This window comes from Gekko japonicus, unplaced genomic scaffold (genome assembly GCF_001447785.1).
Source record: "Gekko japonicus isolate JY-2015 unplaced genomic scaffold, Gekko_japonicus_V1.1 scaffold252, whole genome shotgun sequence".
NCBI lineage: Eukaryota > Metazoa > Chordata > Lepidosauria > Squamata > Gekkonidae > Gekko > Gekko japonicus.
This window is the reverse complement of record NW_015163612.1, coordinates 565568-592097: the sequence shown is the minus strand read 5'-3', so window position 1 is coordinate 592097 and position 26530 is coordinate 565568. Positions and strand designations below refer to the sequence as shown.

At 39.9% G+C, this 26530-nt stretch overlaps 1 protein-coding gene across 1 annotated transcript in view; it reads right to left on the bottom strand.

Annotated features, from left to right (window-relative positions):
- The window catches only part of TRDN (triadin), a 191773-nt gene that overhangs the window by 26325 nt on the left and 138918 nt on the right, over positions 1–26530 (bottom strand). Inside the window, exon 14 of the mRNA XM_015407343.1 lies at positions 9921–9986. Within this exon, the coding sequence (XP_015262829.1) occupies positions 9921–9986 (66 nt within the window). The remainder of the gene's footprint in view (positions 1–9920; positions 9987–26530) is intronic.

Sequence of the window (26530 nt, the reverse complement as noted above, 5' to 3'; positions counted from 1 at the left end):
TGGGCTCATAAGAGGTAATATTGACCTTCATCTTAAACAGGGAGAGGGAATAGAGGATAACTTTTTTAAGTCATCTAACCTAATAGCCATGATTACATCTTGGGGAAACCTTATTGCCACTACTTTGTTCTGACTGAAGCTCCAATTAGCTGCTCAAGTTACTAGACTCAGACTTTCTATGCTAAGTGCCACAGAGGAGATCTGAGCCTTCAGCTGTAGGCCAGGTTCCAGCAACACAACCAAGCTACAAACCTGCTCTTTCTGAAGTAGAGCAAACCAATGCAGGACAGGCTGACTCCTCAGTCCTTGAACAGCTTTGTCATTGACTACCGGCACCTCAGTCTTATCCTCAGCACCTCAGTCAGACTACTGGACCTCATTATTACCTTCCTCAGGCACAAACACCAGTTCAGGAGTTCTACAGGCTCACCCAGCCCAGCTAAATAGATCTGGCTGTCACATGCATATTGGTGGCACTGTACTCCAGATCTCTTGATGAACTCTCCCCACAGTTCCATGTAGATGTTTAAGAGTATGAGGGACAAGATGAATCCTTGGGGGAATCCACGGCATAAATGCCATGGTTGGAGCCAAGAAGAATATTCTGGAGATGTGCTTTGTACTCCTAACCCAGCCAGCCTAGCCAGAAGGATAGGATGGCTGGTGGTATCGAAAGCCACTGACATGTCTAGGAGAATCAACATGGAAATTATGGGAAAATAAAGAAATTCTGGCTAGGAAAATATTTGCCATTGAAACTAATGGAACTGAAAATGAATGTAATAATGAAAGTGAACAGATTGTATTAAACCAAAATGAATGTAATAATGAAAGTGAACAGATGGTATTAAAACAAAACTAAATTAAACATTTAAATTGAAAGTAAAAGTGAATAGAAAAACAAAATTGCGTATCCATAGTCATAGCTATTCCAGACTATCTAGAAGTATTCCAGGGTCTGAGATTATCCCCAAGATATACTCCTGACAGGGATGTAAAAATCTGTACTTTTTCAATTATTTTACTTTTTTTGTTGTCATATGTTGTTCCCAATTGTTTCCCTCTTTTAGGTCATTTTTATAAAACTGCTTGAAGAACTTTGTGGCATCCTCATGTGAAACTAACTGGTGCTCACCTAAGCAACTGTGATTCACAGAGGCCAAGAGGTATGCTAGTACAGCACTTGAGAGTGATGTGGTGTTCATGTTGGAATAGATACAAATGGTGTTATAAGCTTGTAAGTGCCTTTCAAGTAAGCTGCAATGCCTACTGATAGGTCTATGCAGTTAGTAAAAGCTGCACTGCACAATCACACAATTCTGAAGACATAAGGATACTTTCATCTTTGGAAGAGGCTGTGGCAATTTTGTTCAATTAACCCCTCCCACTGAAGAGCCCCAGTTTGCCTCAGTGCTGTTTTGGAGGGCCTGCTGACACACAGGAACAATATTTGAGATTGCTCAGTGAGTTGCAGAGGGATGGGGAAGTGGGAAAGTTTCACTCCGTGACCAGATATCATTGGGTACAAATTAATAATACCGGTTTGGTTTACTGGGGTCTATTAGGACTGAAACAACATAATATTCTTCTAAATAATCTCTTCCATGGAGATAGATCAAGATGGATAGTTGTGTTAGTCTGTCAATAGTAGTAGAAAAGAATAAGAATCCAGTAGCACCTTAAAGACTAACAAAATATGTGGCAGGGTATGAGCTTTTATGAGTCACTGCTATCTGAAGAAGTGAACAGGGACTCATTAAAGCTTATCCCCTGCCACATATTTTGTTAGTCTTTAAGGTGCTACTGGACTCTTACTCTTTTCTACTGAACAATCTCTGTTGTGCTAAGTGTTATTACAGTTTCAGGTATGTCTCAACAGGGTATAAGAGGCATATATAACTTTTCTATGCTGCTTTCCCACCCAATTCAGGACGCTTGCTGGTGGTGGATGCAGTTTTATGCACACTTACTTGGAATTAAGATCTTTATTTGAAGACTAGGGAAAAATTCAGCTTTTATTTATAAGGGAGATAGCAAGACAGTTCCCCAAGTAAGGGAGATAGCAAGACATTTCCCCAAGAAAACATGCAGAAATCATAAAAAGCAAAAGAACTCCAACTTTGTAGGTATGTCTGGAGGTTGTTTTCTAGCTTGAGGTACCTAGGAGTGCATTATCTATGCATTCAATTTGTGTTTGTCCTTCGGATTCTTACGTTCAAAGGACAGAGAGTTAGTGTCGAATGCTGATGTATATTCCTATGAATTGTGCTGTTACCTTCCAAGCACCAATTGGGAAATAATGTGCAGTTATACAGCTATCATTTTTTCAAAAATCTTTCCCAATGTTTATGTACCTAAAACTATATTAAAACTATGGAAATATTTAAGGCAACTGCGTGCTTTTTATCATGCATTTTGAATGCTTGGAAATGGCCATTTTGAATTTCCAGTACATCATTCTGCATAGCCATATTAACATGTGAGTCCAGTAGCACCTTAGAGAAAACAAGATTTTCAGGGTATGAGCTCTTGAGAGTCAAAGCTTCCTTTATCAGATATAGCCATATTTGTTAGTTTGCATTTAATCCAAACATTACATCAATTGCTTACATTTACAAAGTTATGTAGAATGATATATCATTTTTTTAATGATCTATAGGTTGCTGGCGTACAATAACATAGAGATTTATATAAAAGAAATGTATGTATATAAAAGTGTTGTAAACTCTGTGTTAGTCAAAGAGATAAGCATTAGGATGGCTGCTCACAAACAATACAGTAGTTTCATGTTCTACAAAAATCTGTATCATTCAGTTTTGGTTATTTCATTTTGTTTATATTCTCCAAGCCTCCACTGATTCATGGATGGATTGACAATATGGAAGGCTTCATTCTTTTCTCTATGTTACAGATCCTTCTTTATAAGACAGGCAATTTAATTCTGGGCAGCTGAAATAGGATATGATTTTAGCTTTTACAGCAGAAACAAACACTGATTCAAGAACACAATCTCCTACACAAATGTTCCATTTGCCTTGGCCAAATCCTTCACTTTCAGAGATGATGAATGGTCCATAAACTGGACTTTGAGAAGGGAAGTTAGCCTTCTTATACCCTACAACAGTATTTTTGGTCCTTATAAATTCAGTCCTAAGAGCCACAAGTACTCAAGGTTAGAATGTCCAACGAGAATCTCAAGATTTAAAAGGAAAATCCACCAAGAGTTTGGATTTGAGTGTTCAACATCATTCTTCTAGGAAGATGGAAAGTTGTTTCAGATCCCATCTCCTCCCATGGATAATTCAAAACTCTTCCCCCCCCCCCATATTTTATGTTCTTTATCTTTTATTTTTGTTCCTTGGCTGTTCAGGCTATCTAACTGCATGGCTAAAATTGCCTAAACAATGTGGGCATCTTCTTCACACAAACAGGATTCTATGTGGTCAGGTGAGGTACCCACCTAAGTAGCATTCTCAGTGGCAAGCACAACAGTTAACACATGAAAACACTCTTTCATACAAATGATGCCAGAGAAGACACCAGAATGATTTGCTCGTGTATAAATTAGGTCATACTGCATGGATATGATGTATACTATACAGATTCTTCATAGTTGTATATACCATCTCAATCTGCTTTAGACATTTTCTAGCACCTTGGCAGCTTCGTTTGTGGACATGTGAAATTTGAACCTGGTAATACTGATGGGTTTGTTAACTGGTTTTCATTTCCCAGCAGATGCTGCTACCAGAAATGGAGGTGAATATTTCTCTCCACAGAGGTTCAACTATACACAGGAAGCTTATACTTTTCAGGCATACGGACAGATTTTCACTAGGTGGAAAATAGCAGTGTATAGATTGTCATGAAAAAGATAAACTTGTTCTTGCCACAAGTGTTTTCTAGCCAATTATTTCTGCACAGGAATATATAGATGTTCTTGGACATGGAACTATGGGGTTATATCATTGGGTTTTCTGAAACGTGGACTGCTGATTTTAATTAAATTGGTTTTAATACTGAATTACCACAAATTATAGACAATTTTCCAGTGACAAGAGATATTCCACGTTCCTTTCTGCATTTAGAGAATAGCAACTAGCTAGGGTGAAGGCATCCATGGAAAATATTTCCTTCCATTTCAGACTCAGATTAGAATGATATATGTATTTTAAACCTGGGCTCTCATGGAAAATGGAAGTGCCGTATAAAATTCTCCACTCCTTTCCCATAATGCTTAGACAGACATACCCATGTTGTTTCTGCACCCTGTATCATTGGTGGCCACTGGGGAAATTACATGGGGAAGTCTAAATAAACATTATGGAAGGGAGAAAAAACTCACTTAATACAGAGCTGCCATTTGGGGTAACAGCCAGTGTCACATGTCACTGCAGCCTCAGACTGTACTTTGGATGTGAAGGATGATTAGTTTTCTGAACTAGTGTGTATCAACTGTGCTAAGATTTCCATGAATAAGATTATCAGTTATCTCTCATCTGCTTTTGCCTATAGTTTCACATTCCAGTTAGGCTTATTGTTTTATTAATATTTACACTGAAAGAAACAATTATCCTTCTATATTTCAAATCATTATTTGGTTGGTTAATCTTTGCCTAGAGCTTTTAATAATACTAGGGTATCTTCCTCAATCTTGAGAGTGATTATTTCGTTCCTTGTAATTCCAGAGTAGGATTGCATAAACTATCTATGTTGCCCGGATTTCTTTATAAAATTTAGACACTACTGGACCAATCTGTAACACAACATTTATTTATATCAGAATCCTTAAGAAGAGAAGAAGAAGAAGAGAAGAGATTGGATTTATACCCCGCCCTTCACTTGGAGTCTCAGAGCGGCTTACAAACTCCTTTCCCTTCCCCTCCCCACAACAGACACCCTGTGACTGACCCAAGGTCACATCAGCAGGTGCAAGTGGAGGAGTGGGGAATCAAACCCGGTTCTCCCAGATTAGAGTCCGCACACTTAACCACTACACCAAACTGGCTTAAGCAGCTCATTTTCTTCCTTCTTACTGCTTTCCATATTTGAATGCATTCAATTGACTCCTGGAAATTTATTTTTGTGTGTGTGCGTGAAAAAATATGGTTTGTACACTTTTCTATACAGAGTTTAAAATGTGGGCCTTATAAACCATTTCTGTAGCTGAAAGCATCAATTAGTGCAAATGATTACATACGTCAACTACTGTATGAAATCTAGATGGCCAGTTAAATAATGGCTTAAAATAGCTTGAGAAGCAGCACGAGTAATGTGTTATTCATACTTCCATGAACTAGGCACTCAAAGTCAAACTTCAAGCATAATTTCATCTTAAGTCAATGTGTATTTATCATTCTGAAAAACTGATTGACATGCATTCAATTCTTCATGAATGTGGTTTTACAAATAAGCCGTGTAGGTTCCACTATCATACGCAGTAACAAAACAATCTTTTGAATGTCAGGACTGAAATCAAGTCCTTGTAGTCAGCTAGTGGACCTGGTTCCTTAATCACTGAACCATTAAGAGGGTTCATCAGAGGAACAGGAAACCATTTGAATTAATGGGTAGATAGCTTGTATGCAGTGAGTCAGGAGATGAGTGGGAACAAGCCACCTTCCACTTCTTCCTAGATAAGCCAAAGGACCTAGAATTGCTTTTCAGACTGAGTATCTAATCAACAAAGTAAGTTACTTAGCTGTGTTGCATCTAACACAATAGAGTGCTCCTCAGAACTTCACTCCCACTTCCACTCACTTGACTTCTTTCCCAATGCCCTAAGAAGAACAAGGGAGGATGCCTCACATAAAAAAATTGGGCTCTAGCAAAAGTGACAGATGCAGAAATCTCACCTAATGCCTTTCTCACTCCCCTGGGGGAAATGGCATGTGACCCATGACTTGAGGGGTCGTGTAACACCTTTATAAGAAGTTTCCCCCCCATCTGTGTCAATGGACTGAAACCCCTTACTGTTGGTCAAGGATAATAGTATGAGGTCTTTGAGGGGTTGTGTTACCCTCCTGGTTTACAGAAGCCACATCACATGACTCCCTGTCCATCAGTGTCACAGACTGAAATCCATTTCTACTCATCATGGTTGGAGACAGAGTTCTTAGAAGGGTCACATAATTCTCCCTCTCCAGTAACATGGTCATGTTATTTTCCCCTAGCAGAGGGACAGTCTTTTAAGGCAATATGCCTGAGGTATGACTTCTGCTGAAGGGGACAGGGCATGTGGCACTTGTGGCCAAAGCTCGATGTGAGGAACTCCCTTTATTCTTCTCTGTGCCTTGCTAGATTACCTTAATGAATGACTGCAATCTGAATGCTGTGGTTCTTTCATATTGCCTCCCCTTCCCAATAACAGGCTGCATGTGTGTAAGTTCATACCACAATGATCAGGTGATTCAAATTCTTATTATCTGAGGATGAAACTCCAGAACACCAAACAGAATTTACTGATTTCACAGATGTTACATAATAATTAAAGAAAGGGAGAAAAGGGAAAAGAAAAACTGTAGGCAGAGAGTAAGCTGAAGAGAAGAAAGAAAGAGATAATAGAATATTCTGTTCAGTTCTGGGCACTACAATTCAAGAAGATTACTGGCAACTTAGATGGAAGAATTAAGGAGACACTGAAAGAACTGGATATGTTGGTGTCAAATTAAAATGAGATTAAGGGACAATATAGTGGTCATCTTCACTTATTGAATACAAACAGATAAAAATGTTCTTATACACTGAAGACTTGATTTAAACACAAAACTGCAGATTCCAGTAAAGCATTAGGAAACATTTCATAGCGGCAAGAATGGTTTAGCAATGGCATACATTACCTCAAGAAACCATAGCACCTTTCAGTTTGGTGTAGTGGTTAAATGTGCGGACTCTAATCTGGGAGAACCAGGTTTGATTCCCCACTCCTCCACTTGCACCTGCTGATGTGACCTTGGGTCAGTCACAAGCTCTGGCACAGCTGTCCTTGAAAAAGAGCAGTTTGTGTCAGAGTTCTCTCAGCCCCACCCACCTCACAGGGTGTCTGTTGTGGGGAGGGGAAGGGAAAGGAGTTTGTAAGCCGCTCTGAGACGCCAAGTGAAGGGCGGGGTATAAATCCAATCTCTTCTTCTCTTCTTCTTCTCCTCATATGGGCTTTCAAGAAAAACTTGACCAAGAATCTAATAGAAATACTTTAAGCCAGGGGTGCTTAGGATTGAGTTGTTTCCCTTTAAGTTTCAAACGAAGTGTGATTTTTACTGAGGTATACTGTCAAGCCCAGGGTTCCCTGGGTGGAGGGATGCACTGCTCCAGGGTGTGATTTCTTCTTGGAAAACAGTGGACGTGGCCTCAGAATTCAGGGGGGGTGGGTTTGGAACTCACCCAATTCCCACTCCATCACCCCCAGAGTCTATTCCTTGGGAGCTCTCCCTCTCTGGCATCCTCCATATCCTCATAGAGTCTTGGGTTCCTTCTCCCCAGCCAGTCCTTCTGCTTCCAGTTAAATCACCTGTCCCCAGTCCAGCTCCTCCCTCCTTGCTCGCTCCCTCCTCCCCATCACAAGAGAGAGGCCAAAGGGATCTCCTGATCCCAAAGCCCAACACCTGCACCCAACCCCTCCCCTTTTCTTCATCCTCGGTGCCTGGCAGCCAGTGTTCCCTCTAAGCTGAGTTAGTGTGAGCTAGCTCACAGTTTTTTAGCCTCCAGCTCACAGATTTTTCTCTTAGCTCAGGAAGGATGGCTCCAGAGCAAACTAATTTACGCAGTAGCCGAATCACTCACTCACAACTTTAATGCCAGTAGCTCATAAAGTAGAATTTTTGCTCACAAGCCTCCATAGCTTAGAGGGAACATTGCTGGCAGTGTGGGTCTACATCCCTTCCCTGTGCTGACTGTGGGGTAGGATGTGAGGATGGGGGTCGGTAGCCCCTCTTCCCTTCCCCCTTTTGGCTGCCTTGATGCCATCTGATCTCGGGTGGGTCCCATCTGCCCTCAGCTGCTGCTTTGTTCATTCCCTGGCTCAACCTATCCTGCTCTCTGTGAGTGGGCCCTTGCTCTCTCACTCTCCTGACTCCACCAAGTGCTTGCTGTTGGGCTGGCCCCCATCATCGCTTCGGCCCTCATGGGGACTCCTGGGCTAAGGCCAGGGGTGCCAGATCTGAGTAGACCTCCGGACATATACCTAAAGCTCTGGCCAAACTGGTGATTTCTAGTAAACAACTATAGCTGAAATCAGTTAAATGGGCCTCTGTGATATGCCAAATGTCGTTTGCTTTAAACAGAGTGACTTCAGTGCACTGAAAATATTGTGGTAGATATCAGGAAGTATAAGCAGAAAGTACAACTGTTACTCTTAAAATGCATTGCTTTTTTGCAATTTAATATTCAATATAGACAAAAGTGTGTCTCACTTCCTGAGGAATTGCCCCCAGTTCAAAGATATCTTTTCCTTTGATCAATGAAATCTGAAATGATTCCTCTGCTTGAAGGACAGGATATTCTGTTTTAGGCAGGGGTCGTTTAGTAGGAAAAGAGCTAGGGGAACCCATTAGCATAACTCATTAGCATATGCCACACCCCCTGACATCACCAGAAGTGTGTCATAAGGCCACACCCCCTGACATCATCGGAAGTGTGTCATAAGGCCACACCCCTTGCCATCACCGGAAGTGTGTCATAAGTCCACACCCACCACTCAGTTAGTCTTAGGACAGGAAGTAGTCTATGGCTGCGGTCACATGGAACATTAGCCATGCAAGAGAGACGGAAGACAGGCGGAGTTTCCGGGCGCGATCTCACCGGCACATCTGGGAAGCGTAGCGCTTCCGTGGCACAACTGAGGCTTCCCGCCGAAAACACGCAGCAAAAAACTAGTACCTCGGAGGTACTAGTTTCCGGAAACTGCGGGGCAAGGGTGGGCGTCTGATCGCGTTTCCGGTGGCATCCGGCGCCCGCCCATGTCCCCTTGCGAAAAAGGTGTTGTTTTTTTCCAAGTCTCCGTGGATGCGCACACGAACCCAACGGAGCATGCGCATTCGTCGTGTACACAAAAAAAGAAAACCAGTTTGCCGCACCGCGCACTTCTTCGTTGCGCGCAGGCGTGTCCTGTGGGCACCTCTCCCTTCCCACAGAACCTCCACGGTACCTCCACAGAACCTCCACAGGAGGTCTGATCGCTTAACTGCGCGTTAGTTTGCCCCGGGGCAAACAGCCACGCTTCCCCTCCGCAGTTTCCTGCCCGTGTGACCGGAGCCAACGCATAGCAACCCCAGGCTTCCTGAATGGTCTTCCATTCATGCATAAAGCAGGACTAACCCTGACTGTCTTCTGAGATGTGACAAGACTGGGCTAGCCTGGGCCATCCAGATCAGGGCCCCCCTAAAATACTGTCACTTCAGACAACCATATAATGATATTTAGCATTGTTTATGTGGTTTTACTGTGTCTTTATGTATTTTTTATAGGTTTGTGTATATATGTATTGGTTTTGCTTTTGTTTGAAACTGCTTTATGACTTTGGGTACTTTTCATGGAATAATACCTGAGAAATATCATAAATAGACAAACAAAATGTACTATAGTGTGTTATGAAGTAATGGCTATGGTTTTCAGAACCTACGTGTTTAACAGAGCATCAGTTCACAGATACTGTTCATGTCTGCAGTTACATATGAAGCGGCTAATGATGACCACTCCTGCAAATGCCAAACAATACATTCCAAACTCTTAATATGCACTATGCAATCTACAAAATGGTCTTGGACTCCAAGAACCAAGATGGGTAACTTCCTACTTATATGACTTGAGTCTGTTCTGATACAGTAAAATGAAAGTTATATCATTGGCTTCAAAACAGGCAGGGCTTAGAAGTATCCCCACAAGAAGCCATCAGTGAATCTTTGAAGAAGGAAAATTGAACTTGCCTTCAGCAGCAGGCATGGCAGGTGTAATTCCTGGAGCCTGTGGTACGAATAGGTGAGGAGCTGGTCCTGCACACAAGATGGGAATAAAAGGGCATTCATAATTAATCAAACCATTCTTTTCTCAAATGTGATGCCTACTGGCATCCTAGCATACACTTTTATATGTTAACAGTCCCTTGGGAGACTGAGCTTGCTTCTGAATTGTTGAGGCATATTAGTAAGTACCAAGCAGACACCACTGAAGAGGAAGCTGGAACAAACAAAAATGGGGAGATTTAAAAGTGAGCTACAAGATTACTGTGCATGAAAAGTAAAAAAAAAAACCAGAACAACAAAAAGGAATTGATGGATTATTTGCCATCCTGTTACTTTTTCTTCATAATTTAAAACCTCAAAGGATCGATATAATGAAAAACTTCTGATCCTGATGATTTGAAAGAATGCACGTGTATTTTTTCTCTTTTTATTTATTTATTTATTGTCAAATTTGTACCCCTCCCTCCCCGCAAAGCAGGCTCAGGGCGGTTTCCAATAACATAAATACATGATAAAAACATACATAATACAAATTAAAACATAACAGTTAAAAATAATGCATTACAAAGTGCTGGTGGCGGTTAAAATTCAATCAGAAGGAATGCTTTCAGATGGATTTCCAGCTTCCAGCATAAAAGTGCTTAGATGTTATTCTGCTCGTCAACTCTTATAGCAGCTGCTCAATGTTGACTTTGTGGGCCGTGCACTGTGGCGACGGCCCCTAATTATATGCATGGCGGAAGAGCTCCATCTTGCAGGCACTGCGGAACTGCGAAAGGTCCCACAGGGTCCTGATCTCCTCCAGGAGCTCATTCCACCAGGTAGGGGCCACCACCGAAAAGGCCCCGGCCCTAGTAGCAGCTAGGCTGGCCTCCCTCGGGCCAGGGAGGGTCAACCGATATACTATAAAGAACTAGTCTAGTTAACCAATGTCCAATTGGCAATGAAGAAAAACAGTTGACTAATACCTTGCTATGAGCTCTAATTCTGTCTCTACCTAGAAAAGTAGATTTGGGAGCTATGGTGGTTTAATGAGCGGCTATATTATATACACATTTATTTTTGTTTATTTATTAAAGCATTTATATCCTGCCTTTCCTTTTGGTTCAAGGCAGCTTATGATAATACTTAAAATATCCCCAGCTAAAACCAAAGATAAAAGCCTCAAATTCCACCTTTGAAAGATGCCCAAAAAGATGTGTTCACCTAAAGACAGTTTTCAATTTTACTCAGAAAGATGAAATAAAAATGAGTTGTGCTTGCTTTTCCCATACTTTTGCTATAATGCATAAAGGGGAAAGGTATGCATTCCCATAAATGCCCTTACATCACATGATTTCTCCCATCATATGTTACACCAGAGAAGTATAAGCAGAAGAAATACAACTCAGTGTAAGAGTAAATATGATGCAATAAGTCCACAATCAGGATCCCTGCTACCCACTGATTTTTAAATGTTTACCCCATAGGATGGTGGGACCGGGAAATCTCCTGGGACTACAACTGATCTCCAGACTACACAGATAGGTTTCCTGAGGAAAATGAAGGCTTTAGAGGGTGGATTCTATAATATTGTACCCCACTGTGGTCCTCCTCAGGCTCCATCTCCAAATTTACAGAAATGTTCTGGAGTTTGTCAACCACAACAACTGGTGAAGGAGGAACAAAGTTGGTGGGGGAAACAGTGCCAAAGAAGTGTGGGTTGGCTGTTTCCCCATGCTATTTTTATTATGCAGAAGTTCTTATTGGCTCACAGGGAAAATAAATAGATACTTGTAAGTATCAAGAACATGTATGGCAAATATATTTGTTTATATTCTGTTGTTCCTTCAAGGAGCTCAGGTAGCTTATATTATTCTCCTTTCCTTCATTTTATCATTACAAAAACTCTGCCAGTAGGTTCAGCTGAGAGAGGGTAATACAATGAGCTTCATGACTGAGTGGAGATTTGAACCTGGATCTTCCTCCAAGTCTAGCACCTGATGAAAATTTCATTCTGATATCTTAAACTTCAAGGCAGATATTTAGTTACAACATAACCATTGCTTTCCTCCTCCCCCCAGTTTAGAAAATAGGTATACAGGGGAGCTTATATCCTGAATATATATACTGATTTTTATTCTGATACCTTACTGTTCAATAGAGTTATCACACTATAAACAATCAAATTTATGGAATTCTGAACATGCCAATCATTAATCCAAAGGCCTCACTCTGCACAAATATAAATCCATGAAAATTCAAGCATAAACTGGAAAACATGAAAGCTATAAAAAAGCTTCCATTTTAGTAAAAAGTAAGTATAATAATAAATAAAGCTGATGGGGGAAAATGTTATATTCATGTATTTACTATATTTAACAGAGGAATCTAGAAACGGTAATTTCCAAAACTTTTCATGTTTAATAATGATGTGGAAGACAGTTATAAAAAAACTCCCATTACAAGATGGTCATGCAAAGTTAAACCAAATATTATCATATTTTGCCAAAGCAACCCTGCCTAATTCGCACTTAAATATTTCACATTAGAACTGGACTGGTGGTGCTAGAAAGTGCCATCAAAGCTGACTTATGGCGATCCCATAGGGCTTTGAAGGCAAGAGATGTTCAGAGGTGGTTTGCCATTGCCTGTCTCTGCATCACAACCCTGGATTCTTTGGTGGTCTCCCATCCAAATACTAACCAGGGCCGACCCTGTCACTTAGAAGGGCTGTCACTTAGAGAAGGGCAGGGAGCTGTTTCTGTTGGCAGCAGAGGATAGGACTCACAATAATGGGTTTAAATTAAGGGCTGGAAGGTACCGGCTGGATAGTAGGAAAGACTTTTTAATGGTAAGAGTTGTGCAACAGTGGAATCAGCTGCCTAGGAAGGTGGTGAGCTCCCCCTCACTGGCCGTATTTAAGCAACGTCTGGACAAACACTTGTCAGGGATGCTCTGGGCTGATCCTGCATTGAGCAGGGGGATGGACTAGAAGGCCTGTATGGCCCCTTCCAACTCTGTGATTCTATGATTCTATGCTTAGCTTTCGAGATCTGACAAGATCAGGCTAGCATGGGCCATCCAGTTCAGGGTCCTGTATTTCCCCAACAATTTCATTAGTAGGACTTAATTCCAGAGAGCTATGGAAAGCAAATGGAGAGTTCAAAGCAATGATTTGTGTATGTGAAACATTTATTACTGATATCACTAGTCATGTTGCCAGAGTTCATAATTACCTGGTTCAGAGCATGTGCAGAAAATTTTAACAGTAAGCCCTCACTCTCTGTGAAATTCTAGTTGATTGCTGTATACTCTGTGAACAGATCACCTGACAAAGCTAATTTTGTTAATGAGTATTGTCTCTGCTCCTTTTTTTCTTAGTGTATTAATACTCTAGATTATAGTTCTAATACTCTTGTTCCCAGATGTTTAGGTAGGGGAGGCAGCTAAATTTCCAAAGCCAATTTCAAATCAACTCAAGGGAATTTTGCATATCCCTAGATAAAACACCACCATATAACCTCACCAATCCTGACATACTGTAATTTGAAAGGAAGCAGATCACCTGCTCACCTTCTAGTTCACAGAGTTGTTTGGCAATCAAGAAAGGACCAAGTAGACATTAAGTGGACTATATGCAAATACGAATCAAGTGCAAGACAGACTGGAGGTGGCAAGACAGACTGGAGGTGGCAAGTGAGGGCTGCTGTTTTCTACATTTTAAGCTAAAGTTACATTTGAGCTAAAGTTAAAAATATTGTACAAAAATGTTCTCAATGTTCTATTACTGCTTTGTCCATTGCCATCTGGGAGAATGTGACAAATTATGCAATTAGAACTAATTGCATTTTTTGAAGGATGATAATGAATGTTGAGTATGCCAGTTATTAAAATAAAATGGCTGATCCTTAAATTGCCCTATAGATTTTCTTAGGAACTGGCTACCACATGGGCCCATGATACATCACCTTCAGATGCCATATGGCCTAAATATAAAAACAAGAAAACATGAAAAGCTTGACTTTACCCTCAGGTACAAATATGTATTCTGAAAAGCCCCTCTTATAATCTGATTTTAAAATCTTATGTTTCCATATGTTATTAAATATCTTTCTCTTTGCTTTGATGATGTAGCACAAAACAGAAGAGCCAAATTAATATTTCATCCTTCCTTTTGATTAAATATGTTAAAGGGGATATCCTAACTTAAATTGCCCTCTCTTCACAGATTCAAAGCCTTGGTTTTAAATAATCTGGCAACTGCACCAAAAAGTAGTCTACAAGATCTGTCAGCAGAGCTCTTATCATTGCTGTCCATGCACTAGATGGCTTTTTTATATAATAATACCATGCTGATCTGTTTAAGTAATCCTGCTGTTGATAAGATTATAGTCATTCTGATGGCTACCAGACATGAGTGGTGCTTTATTATACTTTGTAACAGGCAATTGTGTGGCAAACATGCCTATTTAGAGTCTTGATAACAGTCAACCACATGAACACATTTGAAATTCTATGTAAATGTTGTTTAAAAGTGTATAACAAAGTGAAGTATATAAGACACTGTCAGAGACCCAAACCTGGGTCCCCTTGGGTCACCACTCCTTTTTGCCTGAGCAGCACCCAGCCCTGTGGGTCCTCAAGGTTAAATATACCCAGATAAAGCAGACTTTGGTAAAAATATATAAAGGTTTATTCAAAAGTTTCTAAAAGGACATCACTATGCAGTACAGTCTCTATAGCTTAGCAACAGACAAATAAAAAAGGTAACTTTTCTATCTACCTGTTATAGGAGACCTATATGCTGTAGTCCATCATGATGTAGCATAGCATATCAAAGCACACTAGCATGGCATAAACATGAAACAAGCATGGCTCCCCTTTGTTCTATATTCTTACTTTAGATGGTCCTTTGGAATCCCTTTTGATGGAACTTTCCAGAGGACTTCAATGCCTACTGATTCCCTCCTCCCATCTGATTATACAGCTGAGCACAGTTTCTTGTGGTTAACCAATTACTTCATTCTTAACTCCGGTTTTGAAAGAGATAAGGATGGTATCTGCAGGAAGCCCTGAACCATTGACACCTGTGAGCCAGACCAGGTGTACTAACAATCACATTAACCCGTGAGGGAAATTAAGGTGCTTTGCCTCACAGACATTAATGGTACATTTTATAGGAATCAGCATGTCTGTATGTCACAGTGTCAGACTCCCATCGCATCAACGAAGAACACACTTGTAGAATAGAGGTTTCTTTATTTGAAGCAATAGGTGCATAACAGGATCACTGTTCAGAATGAGGGGGGACTCAAATGGTAAGGCATGTTATAGGACATTCAAACTACTGAGGCCCAATTGCGGGGTTTCCCGCGTGCGCCTTTGGGCTTGAGAACTAACGTTCCTAAGCAGCTCATGTTATCTTATTCTCACGGCATTTCATGAGAGCTTCCTTGCACTAACAAGCACTTGCAACCACCTGTGGCCTTGGGAGATATAATTGTTTCGGCGAGCTACATAGACATGCGTATCTACGGTTCTACAGTTAAAAGCGAAAGCACCCATATGCATACGGAAATACAAAACAAAACATTGGCAGCTTGCTGACACACAGATCAAAAAGGGAGTAATAACAAGGATGAATTCAGCCACTGGTAAAAATGGACACAAGTAAAAGCCCTTTCAATGGAAAATAAACTTTTAGTAGGAAAGAAAGAAAGCCACAGTTGTCATCAGAGAAGATAACCAGAGTTTCAAGCAAGAGAATGAAGGGGAAGGAACAGATTTTCAGTATTTGAAGGAGAGAAACAATATGGTTTGTTACCTGATTACTTATGGTGAACAAAGAAGACAGAGATGTGGTTCTGATTGACAGCCACTTTACTATACACGAAAATTAGCTCTGAGATTCCATGGGAAGCCACCATTTGGGAAATGTTTTGATGAATCACCATTTGGGAAATGTGCCTTCAAGCAAGCACTTTGCACTTCTCTTCAAACATATCTTTTTGCCTATCTGATCACTATCACCACTTAAGTGGACATTTAAGCAACAAGTCTGCCTTGACAACATGTCTTACGATACCTTACAGAAAAACAACGATGGGGACAACAAAACATGTGGGCTAGCAGCAGCAGCAGCAGCAGCAGCAATATAAAGTATATCCTAGTTTAGCAAATAAACACACACAGGTAGAGAGAAAACAATGGGGTATTCTTTAATTTTCTCTCTCTGCATGATTGTGTATGTATGTGGTTGGAAGACATTATATACTTGGACTTTCAAAACATTTTTAATGAAATTGTTCACCAAAGTCTTCTGACAGAATGATTCACTAGTTAAACAATAGGAAGGCAAGGATAAGATTAATCAGACAATTCTCACAAAGAAGGGAAGTAAGCAGGAAGTAAAATAAAATTAAAAAGTAAAATAAAATTAAAAAGTAAAATAAAATAAAATTAAAAAGTAAAATAAAATTAAAAAGTAAAATAAAATAAAATTAAAAAGTAAAACAAAATAATGCCCCTGCATAAATCCCACAGGCATTTATAAAGTACAATTTTTAAAAGCATATTGAACCAGCCAAAAAGCAAGTTCTAGATCTACTGAGTAAGTTCACTTCATGGGCCCCCTGGCTTGCACCTTTGACCATACCTGCCAACAGAGGAAGAACAGAACCTAAGCTGCTATCCACGTACTCCACAGCCAGCCACCTTCTACATTCAGACACCAGCTATCATTCACTTCAATGTGACTTCACAGGAAAATGTGGATTTTGCCTATCTGAGATGCCATCTAGACAGCTTCTAGAGTCAAAACACATCACCAAGAACATCAAAAGTTTCCCTGTTATGTACTGCTGTGCATACTATGGACTACTGTACATCAGTTTAAGTTGTACCTTGCACACAAGTGCATCTGCCTATAACTCTAATTGCCAAAATAGCTAGCTACCACCAGACTACCACTTCACATTATGCCCAGCTAGCAGTAATGTTCCAATGCTTATTCCAGAGCACTGCCCTAGAAGATGGAGCAAAAGCATATGGAAGGTCTTCAAGGACAATCCAACACAATTCATGTCAGTATTAATGTTAAAAGGACTAAACATTACATGATTTTTTTTAAAAAAACTCCTGTCTAGTACTGCAGAAAGAAACATGCCCACCTTTATAATTGTGGCTTGGATTAATGCATTAATTTTATCCCAAATAATGCCCTCAATTTAACTTCTGCTATATTCCTCATGCAGCCTATATGATTCTATGCTGCTGTGTCTTGCAAATAACATTTCATGTCATCAAAACACAAAATTAATGCAAGAACAGTATGAGACTCTTTCATACAAAAAATGCTCACCCTCCCTCCCCCCACATAAAGGAAAAGAGTTACCAACAAGCATTTTAAGGAATTTCACACACCCAGAATTAATGTGGGGTGTTGTTTTTCATTTCCCTGAATTCAGTTTTGGGAACCCATATCTGCAGCTTATTAACAGTGGTCCCATCAGAAAATTTATTTGAACTATTTTAAACTGTGTGACTCTTTATGAAGCTCTAGTGATTTTATTTTCTGACTCAGACCAGGCCATTTTTAACCAAGTTGAACCTAGCATGTAAAATTCTGCACAATAAGCCAATATTTCTTTGTAATACTAAATTCATCATAGAATATTAAAATAATTCTTCAAAACAGACAATGCTCACCCACATCTAGAATGTTTGAAATATTTTGGGTGTATGTTAAGCTGCACCTAGCTTTGCTAGGCATATTATTCTAAGGATGTGAGGGTAATCTGGCACACTATTCTAAATAGTCTGACATACACAGTGAAAATGATTTTTTTTAAAGCCAAGTGGGGTTTGGAGCAAAATGCAACTGGTGGCAATTTTTTGTGACATGGAAGGACTGGAGACAGGAGTAGATGCCAGAGGAGAGAGAATTATAAAGTAGATGGAAAATATTTCAGGACTCGTAACAAGAGGGATTTAATATGACAAAAGGATGTCATACATTTTCTTCAGGACTCCTTTCTCTTTGTCTCCTATGTACCTGAGTGTTGTTCTTTGCTGGCAACAGAGTCCTACGAAGCAGCTCACTTCATTATGATGCTCTTTCAGAAACAGAAGGAGCCTGTGCATAGTACTCAAAGAATACATCCCTTGATTGTGCATTCTGCTTTTTACAGAAGCTTCTTAAGGACAATGAACCCAAAGAAACAAAAAGAATACAGCGATGGGATTCATTTTCAGGAATGAGAAATAAGCTATAAAAGCAAGGGATCCTTATCAGGGGCACAATTTAGGAAGCAGAGGAAGGAGGATTTCCTTCCTCTATGTTACAGTTCACATGTGATTATTCTTTAGAGGCCCTTATATGACTTACCATTTCCATAGGTCATCAAAAGGAGCAATATTGCTGAGAAAAGTAAAATGGCTTATGTACCTTGGGTGTATGTCAAAGATATAAACCCTTTTATAGTAAAAAGAAGGCTGCCTACTAGAATTTTTCTACCAAATCCTTAAAAAGAAGAAAGAGGATTTATAGAAACAGCGACATGACATACTACAAACTGGTCAACAGTCTCCAATATTAGCTACATGACTGGAATCTGATCCAAGTGTATCCTCCGTATTAGAAAAGTCTGAAAATTAGTATACTTGCAGCCAAAGATACTTATGTTTCTAGAAAGCATAAATACTTGACTGAGGTTAGTAGAGATTTGCAATAGCTGCTGGGATTGTGTGTTCATTTAGTTGTGTGATGAAGGTTTTAATAGAACTATATATGCTTTTATTTTCCATGATGTGACTATGATTATCTGCTGAAATAACCTGTAATATAATATGCCTGGTCTGCAAGAGTGACTCACTGCTGATTAGTGTTGTTAATCTACTTATAATCTTCCATCCTTATGATCTAGCCAAGCTCCCTCTTCACTCTTTTGTTTTCTTTCCTTATCTTTGTGTGTACTACTTTACATTTGTCTTTAATATTTCATTGAATTTTTTTCTACCCAGCTCTCTGATTATTTTTATTTTCTGAAATCATTTTCATAACATCCCTTTCCTGGGTGTTACCAGCTGATTTTACATTAACTTAAAGCACCATAAAATATTTTAACCCAAGATAAGTAACCACAGCAAATAATTATTTTTTTCCATTTTGATCCAAAGATACACAGAATATTGGAGGGGGAAATACTGTGTCAATTGTGACATAACTATTTCCCCTGTTTCTAAATTGCAGTTTGCCCCAAAGGCCTGCTGTCAAGGAGAAAGATAGTATGTAAATATTCAAATAAATTAATAAACTGCCATTAGTATCTAAATAACTAGAAAATAGCCAGCATCCTACCCAACCATGCATGTGTGGAAGGCACACACTTTCCCACATTTCTCTGCACTGTGGGGAAACTGAAACTTCCACACATGGAGGGAGGATACTGTCTTTCTCTACATAGTCATTTACTATGAATGCAGGAATTTAGTTAATGATACATTCTCATTTTGAAATGGCAAAAAGTGCTTAGGCAAAAGTCCTGCATACTTTCATTCTGCCAGGGACTTTGGTGAGAGCTGAGCAGTCAACTGTGTGCAGCCTTAGGCATATAGGATAATACGTTGGTGTCATATCGTATTAACCATCTAGTTAAGATAAGGAATAGTATAAGAAATGGATGATGACTGCTAGTGCAGACTCTGAAGAATGGGACTGGCGGAGATGGACAAAATTACAAAAAAATTGAATAACAAAGAAGATCAGGAATTCTATGAAGAGTGGAGAGACTTTAAGGTTTACCTAGAAAAGAACTGGGATGTGAAACATAACTTACTATATTTGGAACAATATTGAAGTTAGAATATGATGTTATCTTAAGTTGTGCTGGAGTGACGAGGGGGGAAACATTGCGGGAAGCCGGGGGGAGGGAGAGAGTAAATTGGGGATATTGGTATGGGGTTAAAACTGAAATATTAACTTGAACTGATGATATGTCAATATTTTCATGAAAATAAAATTGTGATCAAAAAAAAATCGGGACTGGGATTATTATCACATATAATGAACACATTAAGTTGCCTTGTACTGAATCAGACCCTTGGTCCATCCGTCTACTCAGACCGGCAGCAGCTCTCCAGGGTCTCAGGCTGAGGTCTTTCACATCACCTCCAGGATTGAACCTGGGAATTTCTGCATGCCAAGCAGATGTTCTTCCAGTGAGCTACAGCCACTCCCCCAATGGGGCATTTTGATATCAGTATCAAAGTAGATTAATACTATAGGAGGAGATAAAGGTCACAATCTCTGGGAAATGCTCATTAAAATAAATGGCAGGTGTGTGTTCTCACTCATTTCAATATGCATGCACAGGAGAGCTTCCTGGTGGATTGGACCCATACACTTTTTTTTTTTAATCAATATAAAGAAACAACTGCAGAGCTGGCAGTTGTAATTACCAAAAGAATGGCTCGTGATAAATAATACCTGATTAGCCTTAAACGATTCCATGATTAAGTCTTAATTTTCTGTGCTCTTCCTAGGAGGTACTTGGAATTACTCTGTATTACATCTTCCCTTTCATACACTTTTAAAAATGCACTGAGAAATAATTCCAGCTGGATATCAGAGCAGTAAAAGACAAAATGTCACATCATCAAATAATTGTCAGTTTTGTGATTGGCAAGAAACATGCACAAATGAAAACTTTAGCAACATTGTTGGAAAGCCAGTGTGTTGTGGTCAATGGAATTGTAGTCAATGGACTAGGAAGATTTGGGTATAAATCCCAACTCACCCTAAAACCTGTTATGTGGCCTTACTCTGAGAATATTAAGAATCAACACACCATGAGCTAATAGTCACCATCTGTTGGTAAATGTTGCTATACGAATATAACAAACTTAACAGATACAGAGCACTGACGATAAGTACATTCAGATAGACTTAACATGAAAGCTGAAAAATGCCATTAAAAGTGTCCACTAGAAAGCAAATGATACAATTCTCCAATGTAAACTTCTTGCACTAGGCAAGAACTGTCCTTAAGAAGGTTCACACAGAATCCCCCATGGTCGCAGAAGTTGGCTACAAGACTGCTGCAAAAAGCAGCTGAACATGGTTGTGAGAAGCAGCTGAGAAGCAGCTTGAAAAGCTGCTTATGGGTTCCATCTTCCATGAAGCCCAAATGTTCAAGAACCATATAATAATACTTAAATCCTCTGGACCGGATGCCTGCTGAGATAATTATACAATGTGGCAATAATTCTCTAGCTTCTTTTTAATCTGGCAACAGCTTTCCCAGCTTCAAATAGAAAGAGTTCTCATTATTATAATGATCTCAGCAGGCATTGGATCCAGAGGATTTAAGTTATTATTATATTATTATATATGTTTGATTTGCTTTCTAGTGGAAATTGTTAATGGGATTTTTCAGCTTTCATGTGAAGACTATCTGAATGTACTTACTGATTCTTAATTAATATTGTTATTCCACCGTGGTCCCCATTCACTCTGAGGATAACATGGGATAACATTATAATGTCATGCAAACCACCTCAAGCCTTTAGGAGAGAGGATAGGATACTGATCTGGTTAATAAGGAACCCCTAGCTTGTGAGGGACAAGGAAACTTGTTTGGAGAAGAAGAACAGACTGCCTGTTTTGTTTTGGAAATAAAATGGCTACAATTCTTTTTAAACAGTAAAACATACAGGAAAAACTTTCTGTCAGCTAAGACATGGTGGCAAATACCAAACTTTGCTTCCCTGTTGTCACATGATAAAAAAACCAGCCACTGCAATCCAGGTCTACTGTTGTGTAAAATAGGAAAATCAGGAGGGTTTAAAGTGACATTGATCTAACATACCAAAGCAATTCATGTTTATTGGCTTTGCAGGCATTAGGCAGGACCACTATCACAAGACAAGATGGAGCTCAGTGTCAAACTGGACACTGCATGTTTAAAGGGAAATGGAGATATGTAGGGCCCGGTGTAGGGCAAAGGGAGAATTTAACCCCTTTTGTCAAGTTGAAGCACATGTACGTAAGTAGGCTATTAGCCCTGTAAATGAAAAAGGACATACAAAGTCTTTTCCCCCTTCCAAAATGAATTAACAACATGCCTTGTGGAGCATTTGCTCTCTCTCTTTCCCTTTACATCTCGCAGGGCTCTTTTTGTAGCAGGAACTCCTTTGCATATTAGGCGACACACCCCTAATGTAGCCAATCCTCCAAGAGCTCTTCTTACAGGGGCTACTGTAAGCTCTTGGAGGATTGGCTACATTAGGGGAGTGTCGCCTAATATGCAAAGGCGTTCCTGCTACAAATATGAGCCCTGCGATATACTGTAGTACCAGTTCAGACTGGGGCCTTGCACAGCTGCTATTACTGTGGGAAAATCTATTCATTGTTCATGTGTCTATATGTTTCTTTTAATTGTTTTTAATTGCTTTGTGTGTTCATGTGTGCCTATTTAAAACTGGTCTGATTTTTTTTATTGCTTCCTGCTTTTGGGACCATATGCTGGGTGGAAAGATGGCATAAAATGTTTAAAATAAAATAAACTTCACAGGCAACAGAAGCTGGGAGGCGATAGGCAGATCTCAAAACTGGGTGAAGTAAACAGTGGAGTCCCCCAGGGATCTGTTACAGGTCCAGTGCTATTTAAATTGTTTAATAAATTATCCATTAAAAAGGGTGAGAAGTAATGCAGCTGATTGTGGATGATATCAAAGTATTCTGGACGGTGGAAGTTAAAGCAGATTGTAAAGAGCTCCATGCAGATTTTTCTAAACAGTGGGTAACAATGTGACAAGTGGGGTTCAAAGTACGTAAGTATAAAACTGACACATATTGTAGCAAAAAAATCATAACTTACAATCACTAGCAGTGACTGACTAGAGTGGGACTGAAAATATTGGTTGCATTGTAATGTCTTTGCATATTTTGATGTTGCAGCTGCATTCTGAATCCTGATTTCCCAATCTCAAATAGGATAAAACAGATGAAAAAAGTGCAGAAAGGGGAATCGAAATGATTGAAGAACTGGAGCCAGTTATTTATACCATTATGCAAGTGTGGAGAAAGAGATTTTTCCTCTTCACCCAATACACTGGAATTTGTGGGCACCTAATTAATTGGATGGGCATACAAATTGATTCAGGACAAACAAAAGAATATACTTCTCCCTATGAACATCCTGAAGGGGTGTTCTGATGCTTGCCCCAGGCATGAAGACTTCCTGAGAAGTGTACCGTCAAAACTCAACTTGGATAAACTGATGTCAACTTGACTCAACTTGGATAAACTTGACTCAACTTGGATAAACACGTCAACTTGACTCAACTTGGATAAACTGATGATGTTGCATCATCAGATCAAGGAGATTATAAAAGGGCCTCTCCTTGGCTTCATGGGGTCAGTCAGTTTTGACCATTTTGACAGTTGAGTCAAGAGAAGCTCCAGAGCTTTAGTATGCAAACTCTGCCATAACTCCTACAGACAAGCCTCCCCACACAGAACTACAGCAAACAGCCAGGAGTAACATGCATCTGGAGAATGGATAACAAAACGGACACAAGACGTGGCCTTCAAAGGAGTTCAGTGATGGCAGTCTAGCAGGCACCCTGGTATGAGGTGACATGGGGTGTCATACAACACCAAGGTCCCATTATGAGGATGACCTTATTCCTCCATAACCAAGGATCTGGATTTTAGGAACATTTTTTGCCTATGACAAGGTAAGCTGATTTAATCTTAAGGAGGGAGCTTGGGCACCCTGTAGATCATATAGCAAAAGCTATGCTAGAGGCCACTGAGGGGGTATACTTTCAAAGCCACGGCATAATTCTGGAACTCAGTGCCAAAGGGTGTACTGATAGAACACTAGCTCAGGTGACAGAAACTTCATTGCAGAGATAGTTTGTTCACACAGGGCTCTTCTTGCACTTTTCATTTAGTTAGGCTTCTTGGAACCTGAAATGGTAATGGGAGCCTTTAAGAATTTGTGAAGGAAGAAATTCTTGAGAAATGGTTTTATCTGCGAGACAGAGTGGAAGAGAGCAACTGTGTATGGTATACCATCTTTTTTCCATCAGATTTTGCGTGCTTTCAACAGATTTATTTATTAAAATATAATACCTTGCCTTTTTCACCATAACAAAGTGGTTCAAGATGGTTTGGCACATGCATGACAGAGAGAGGTTTAGCAGACAGGGAGACTAAATGGTGAGTCTTGCTCAGGGTACAGAAGAACAGTGACAGATAACCCTATTTTCTTCTTTGCTGCTTTTATCCATTCCCACACATGAGACATACCAAGTACAAACCAACCTTCCTTCCTTCCTTCCTTCCTTCCTTCCTTCCTTCCTTCCTGGATGTAAACAGTTCTCTGCCTTTAACAACTCAAAATGTTATGCAGCATTGCACACCTGAGGCTCCATTCTACTGATTTGTGGAATTTCACAATGATGGCAGAAAGGGCTCCTATTGTCCCCTTACTCAACTCCAGCACTGGATTCCTCTCAACACAATGGCAAAGACTGCCTGAAGCCTTGAGAAATGAAGGTGTAAATAAAAGGGGAGAAGAGGAGGTTTCAGGTTGTGTGATCTATTTTTGATAAATTAGATGTTGTTTCTGTACTCTTCTTCTCAGGTGGTTGGATTTTCAGAGTGGTGTGGATAGGAGCAAGGTGCTTTCAAGATAACAAATGGGTGAAGGTTGTTGGGTGTGGGCCAAGGAGGTTAACCAATATGACCATGTTGTCATTGAAGTGTAATGATGAGATTTCTTAGAGGTAAGGCCAGACTGGGTCCTAGGACTACCCTAACTCTGTACAATGTAGGAATAGTGGGTTGCACCAGAGCGGTGATGCTGTCTTTGAGACCTTTCTTACTTTGAAAACTACTTTCAGTAGCTGCTCTCTCACAGACCTGATACACAAGAAAGAGATAAATTGCTTTAATGGCAAGAGAGTTTTTTTTGTCGGTGACAAAGGAATAGTTCCCAGATGTGAAAGGATATTCCACCTTTCTATCTGGCTAAGGAAAGACATTATACTAGTTGCAAGGCTTGAATTTTGCAGATAACTAGAATGATAATACAATTTCTCAAGATGGTTTCACCTTGGAAATATTAAATCTTCACTTGTACTGATACAGCCTTCATGTGGAGAATTATCTTGTACTCTTGGCACAGATCTTGTGCCTCTGCATATCACACATGAGTGAAAGGAATTATGATTATGATGGAAAATGTGATCCTTGATTGTCAAAGCGTCTAGTGTTACTGATAGTTCACAGCTCTTACTGGACAGTCAGAGCAGATAAATGGATCAGAACTGTCAAGGTAAAGCTGAGGCAAGATGAAAAGAGTGCTCTAGATATCCAGTTTTCTGCAGCATCATGTTGAGCATGAGAAAAGGGAAAAGCATATAACAAGAGGGGACTCATGAAGCATAAAGATATTGTACCTTGGGCATCTCTTGCACAGCTTCTGATATTTGCTGTTGCATCACATGATGATGAAATAGTCATAACTGTTTGTCACCACTTTGAAGATATTATACTTCTTCTCCAGTGGTTCAGTATATGGGACAGTCCTCATGCTTGGGGATAAGCTCCTCCTTCCATCGCAGGGTCAGCTCTGAGCTTTGATCCAGGTGTGGAGGGGCTTATCCCCTGAAGGCATCCCAGTTTCTTGCTGGCCCTGCTTTTAGCAGGTTGTACCGGAACAGCACTGCACAGCGCAGCCAGTAGAAGACATGAAAGAAGAAAAAAACTTGAGCTGCAGCACCAGTTGGTGTGGAGATCAGCGGCACACAAGTAGAAGTGGTTCTATACCCTCCGTGAACTTTTCCCTGTCGAAAGAAAAAAGCGGCCGTAAAACTGCTTGGGAAGAGAGAATGACGAAGTGTGATGGGGGTAAGAGAAAATTAATGCTTTTGCCGAAACTACTACCACCTTTTTAGAACTATGTTTGCAGCATAATGAAATGAACATTAATATGAAAGACTTATTGAAATAGCTATGAGCTGGTCTAATTAAAAATTTATATGTGTAGAGTGTTGAAGTGAAGAAATGGAGATGGTGATTGTTAATGAGGAAATGGAGTTAGTGATTGTTAACGAGGAAATTGATCAGGACACAAAAGTTTGTGACCTTACACTGGAACAATTTCAGAAAATTTTGATGGAAGAAGTGGGGCATGCATTTAAATGAGCCCGTGAGAACCTTTGAAGAAATCCCCAGAATATATCTTTGGAGGTGAAGGATAACAAAGATGAATTACAACTAATGCAGGAACTGGGCGAGGCGCAGGAATATGAACAGGAGAGATATCCAGCTTTTACCCACCCACTGCCCACAGAAGATGAGACACAGGAGACTGATATTCCTAAATTATTTTTGGAGGCACAAACAAATATGGGATTAGGAAGGATAAAAACCCCCCCCGAGAAAGAAGAAGAAGCCAACAAGAGAAAAAACGTTAAGGGATGATGTAAAGAAACATAATCTGTGCAAAGGACTGAGATCTGCATTAAGGGAATATGGAAGAGACAATTTGGAAATTAAATTACAAGAATACAAGAAT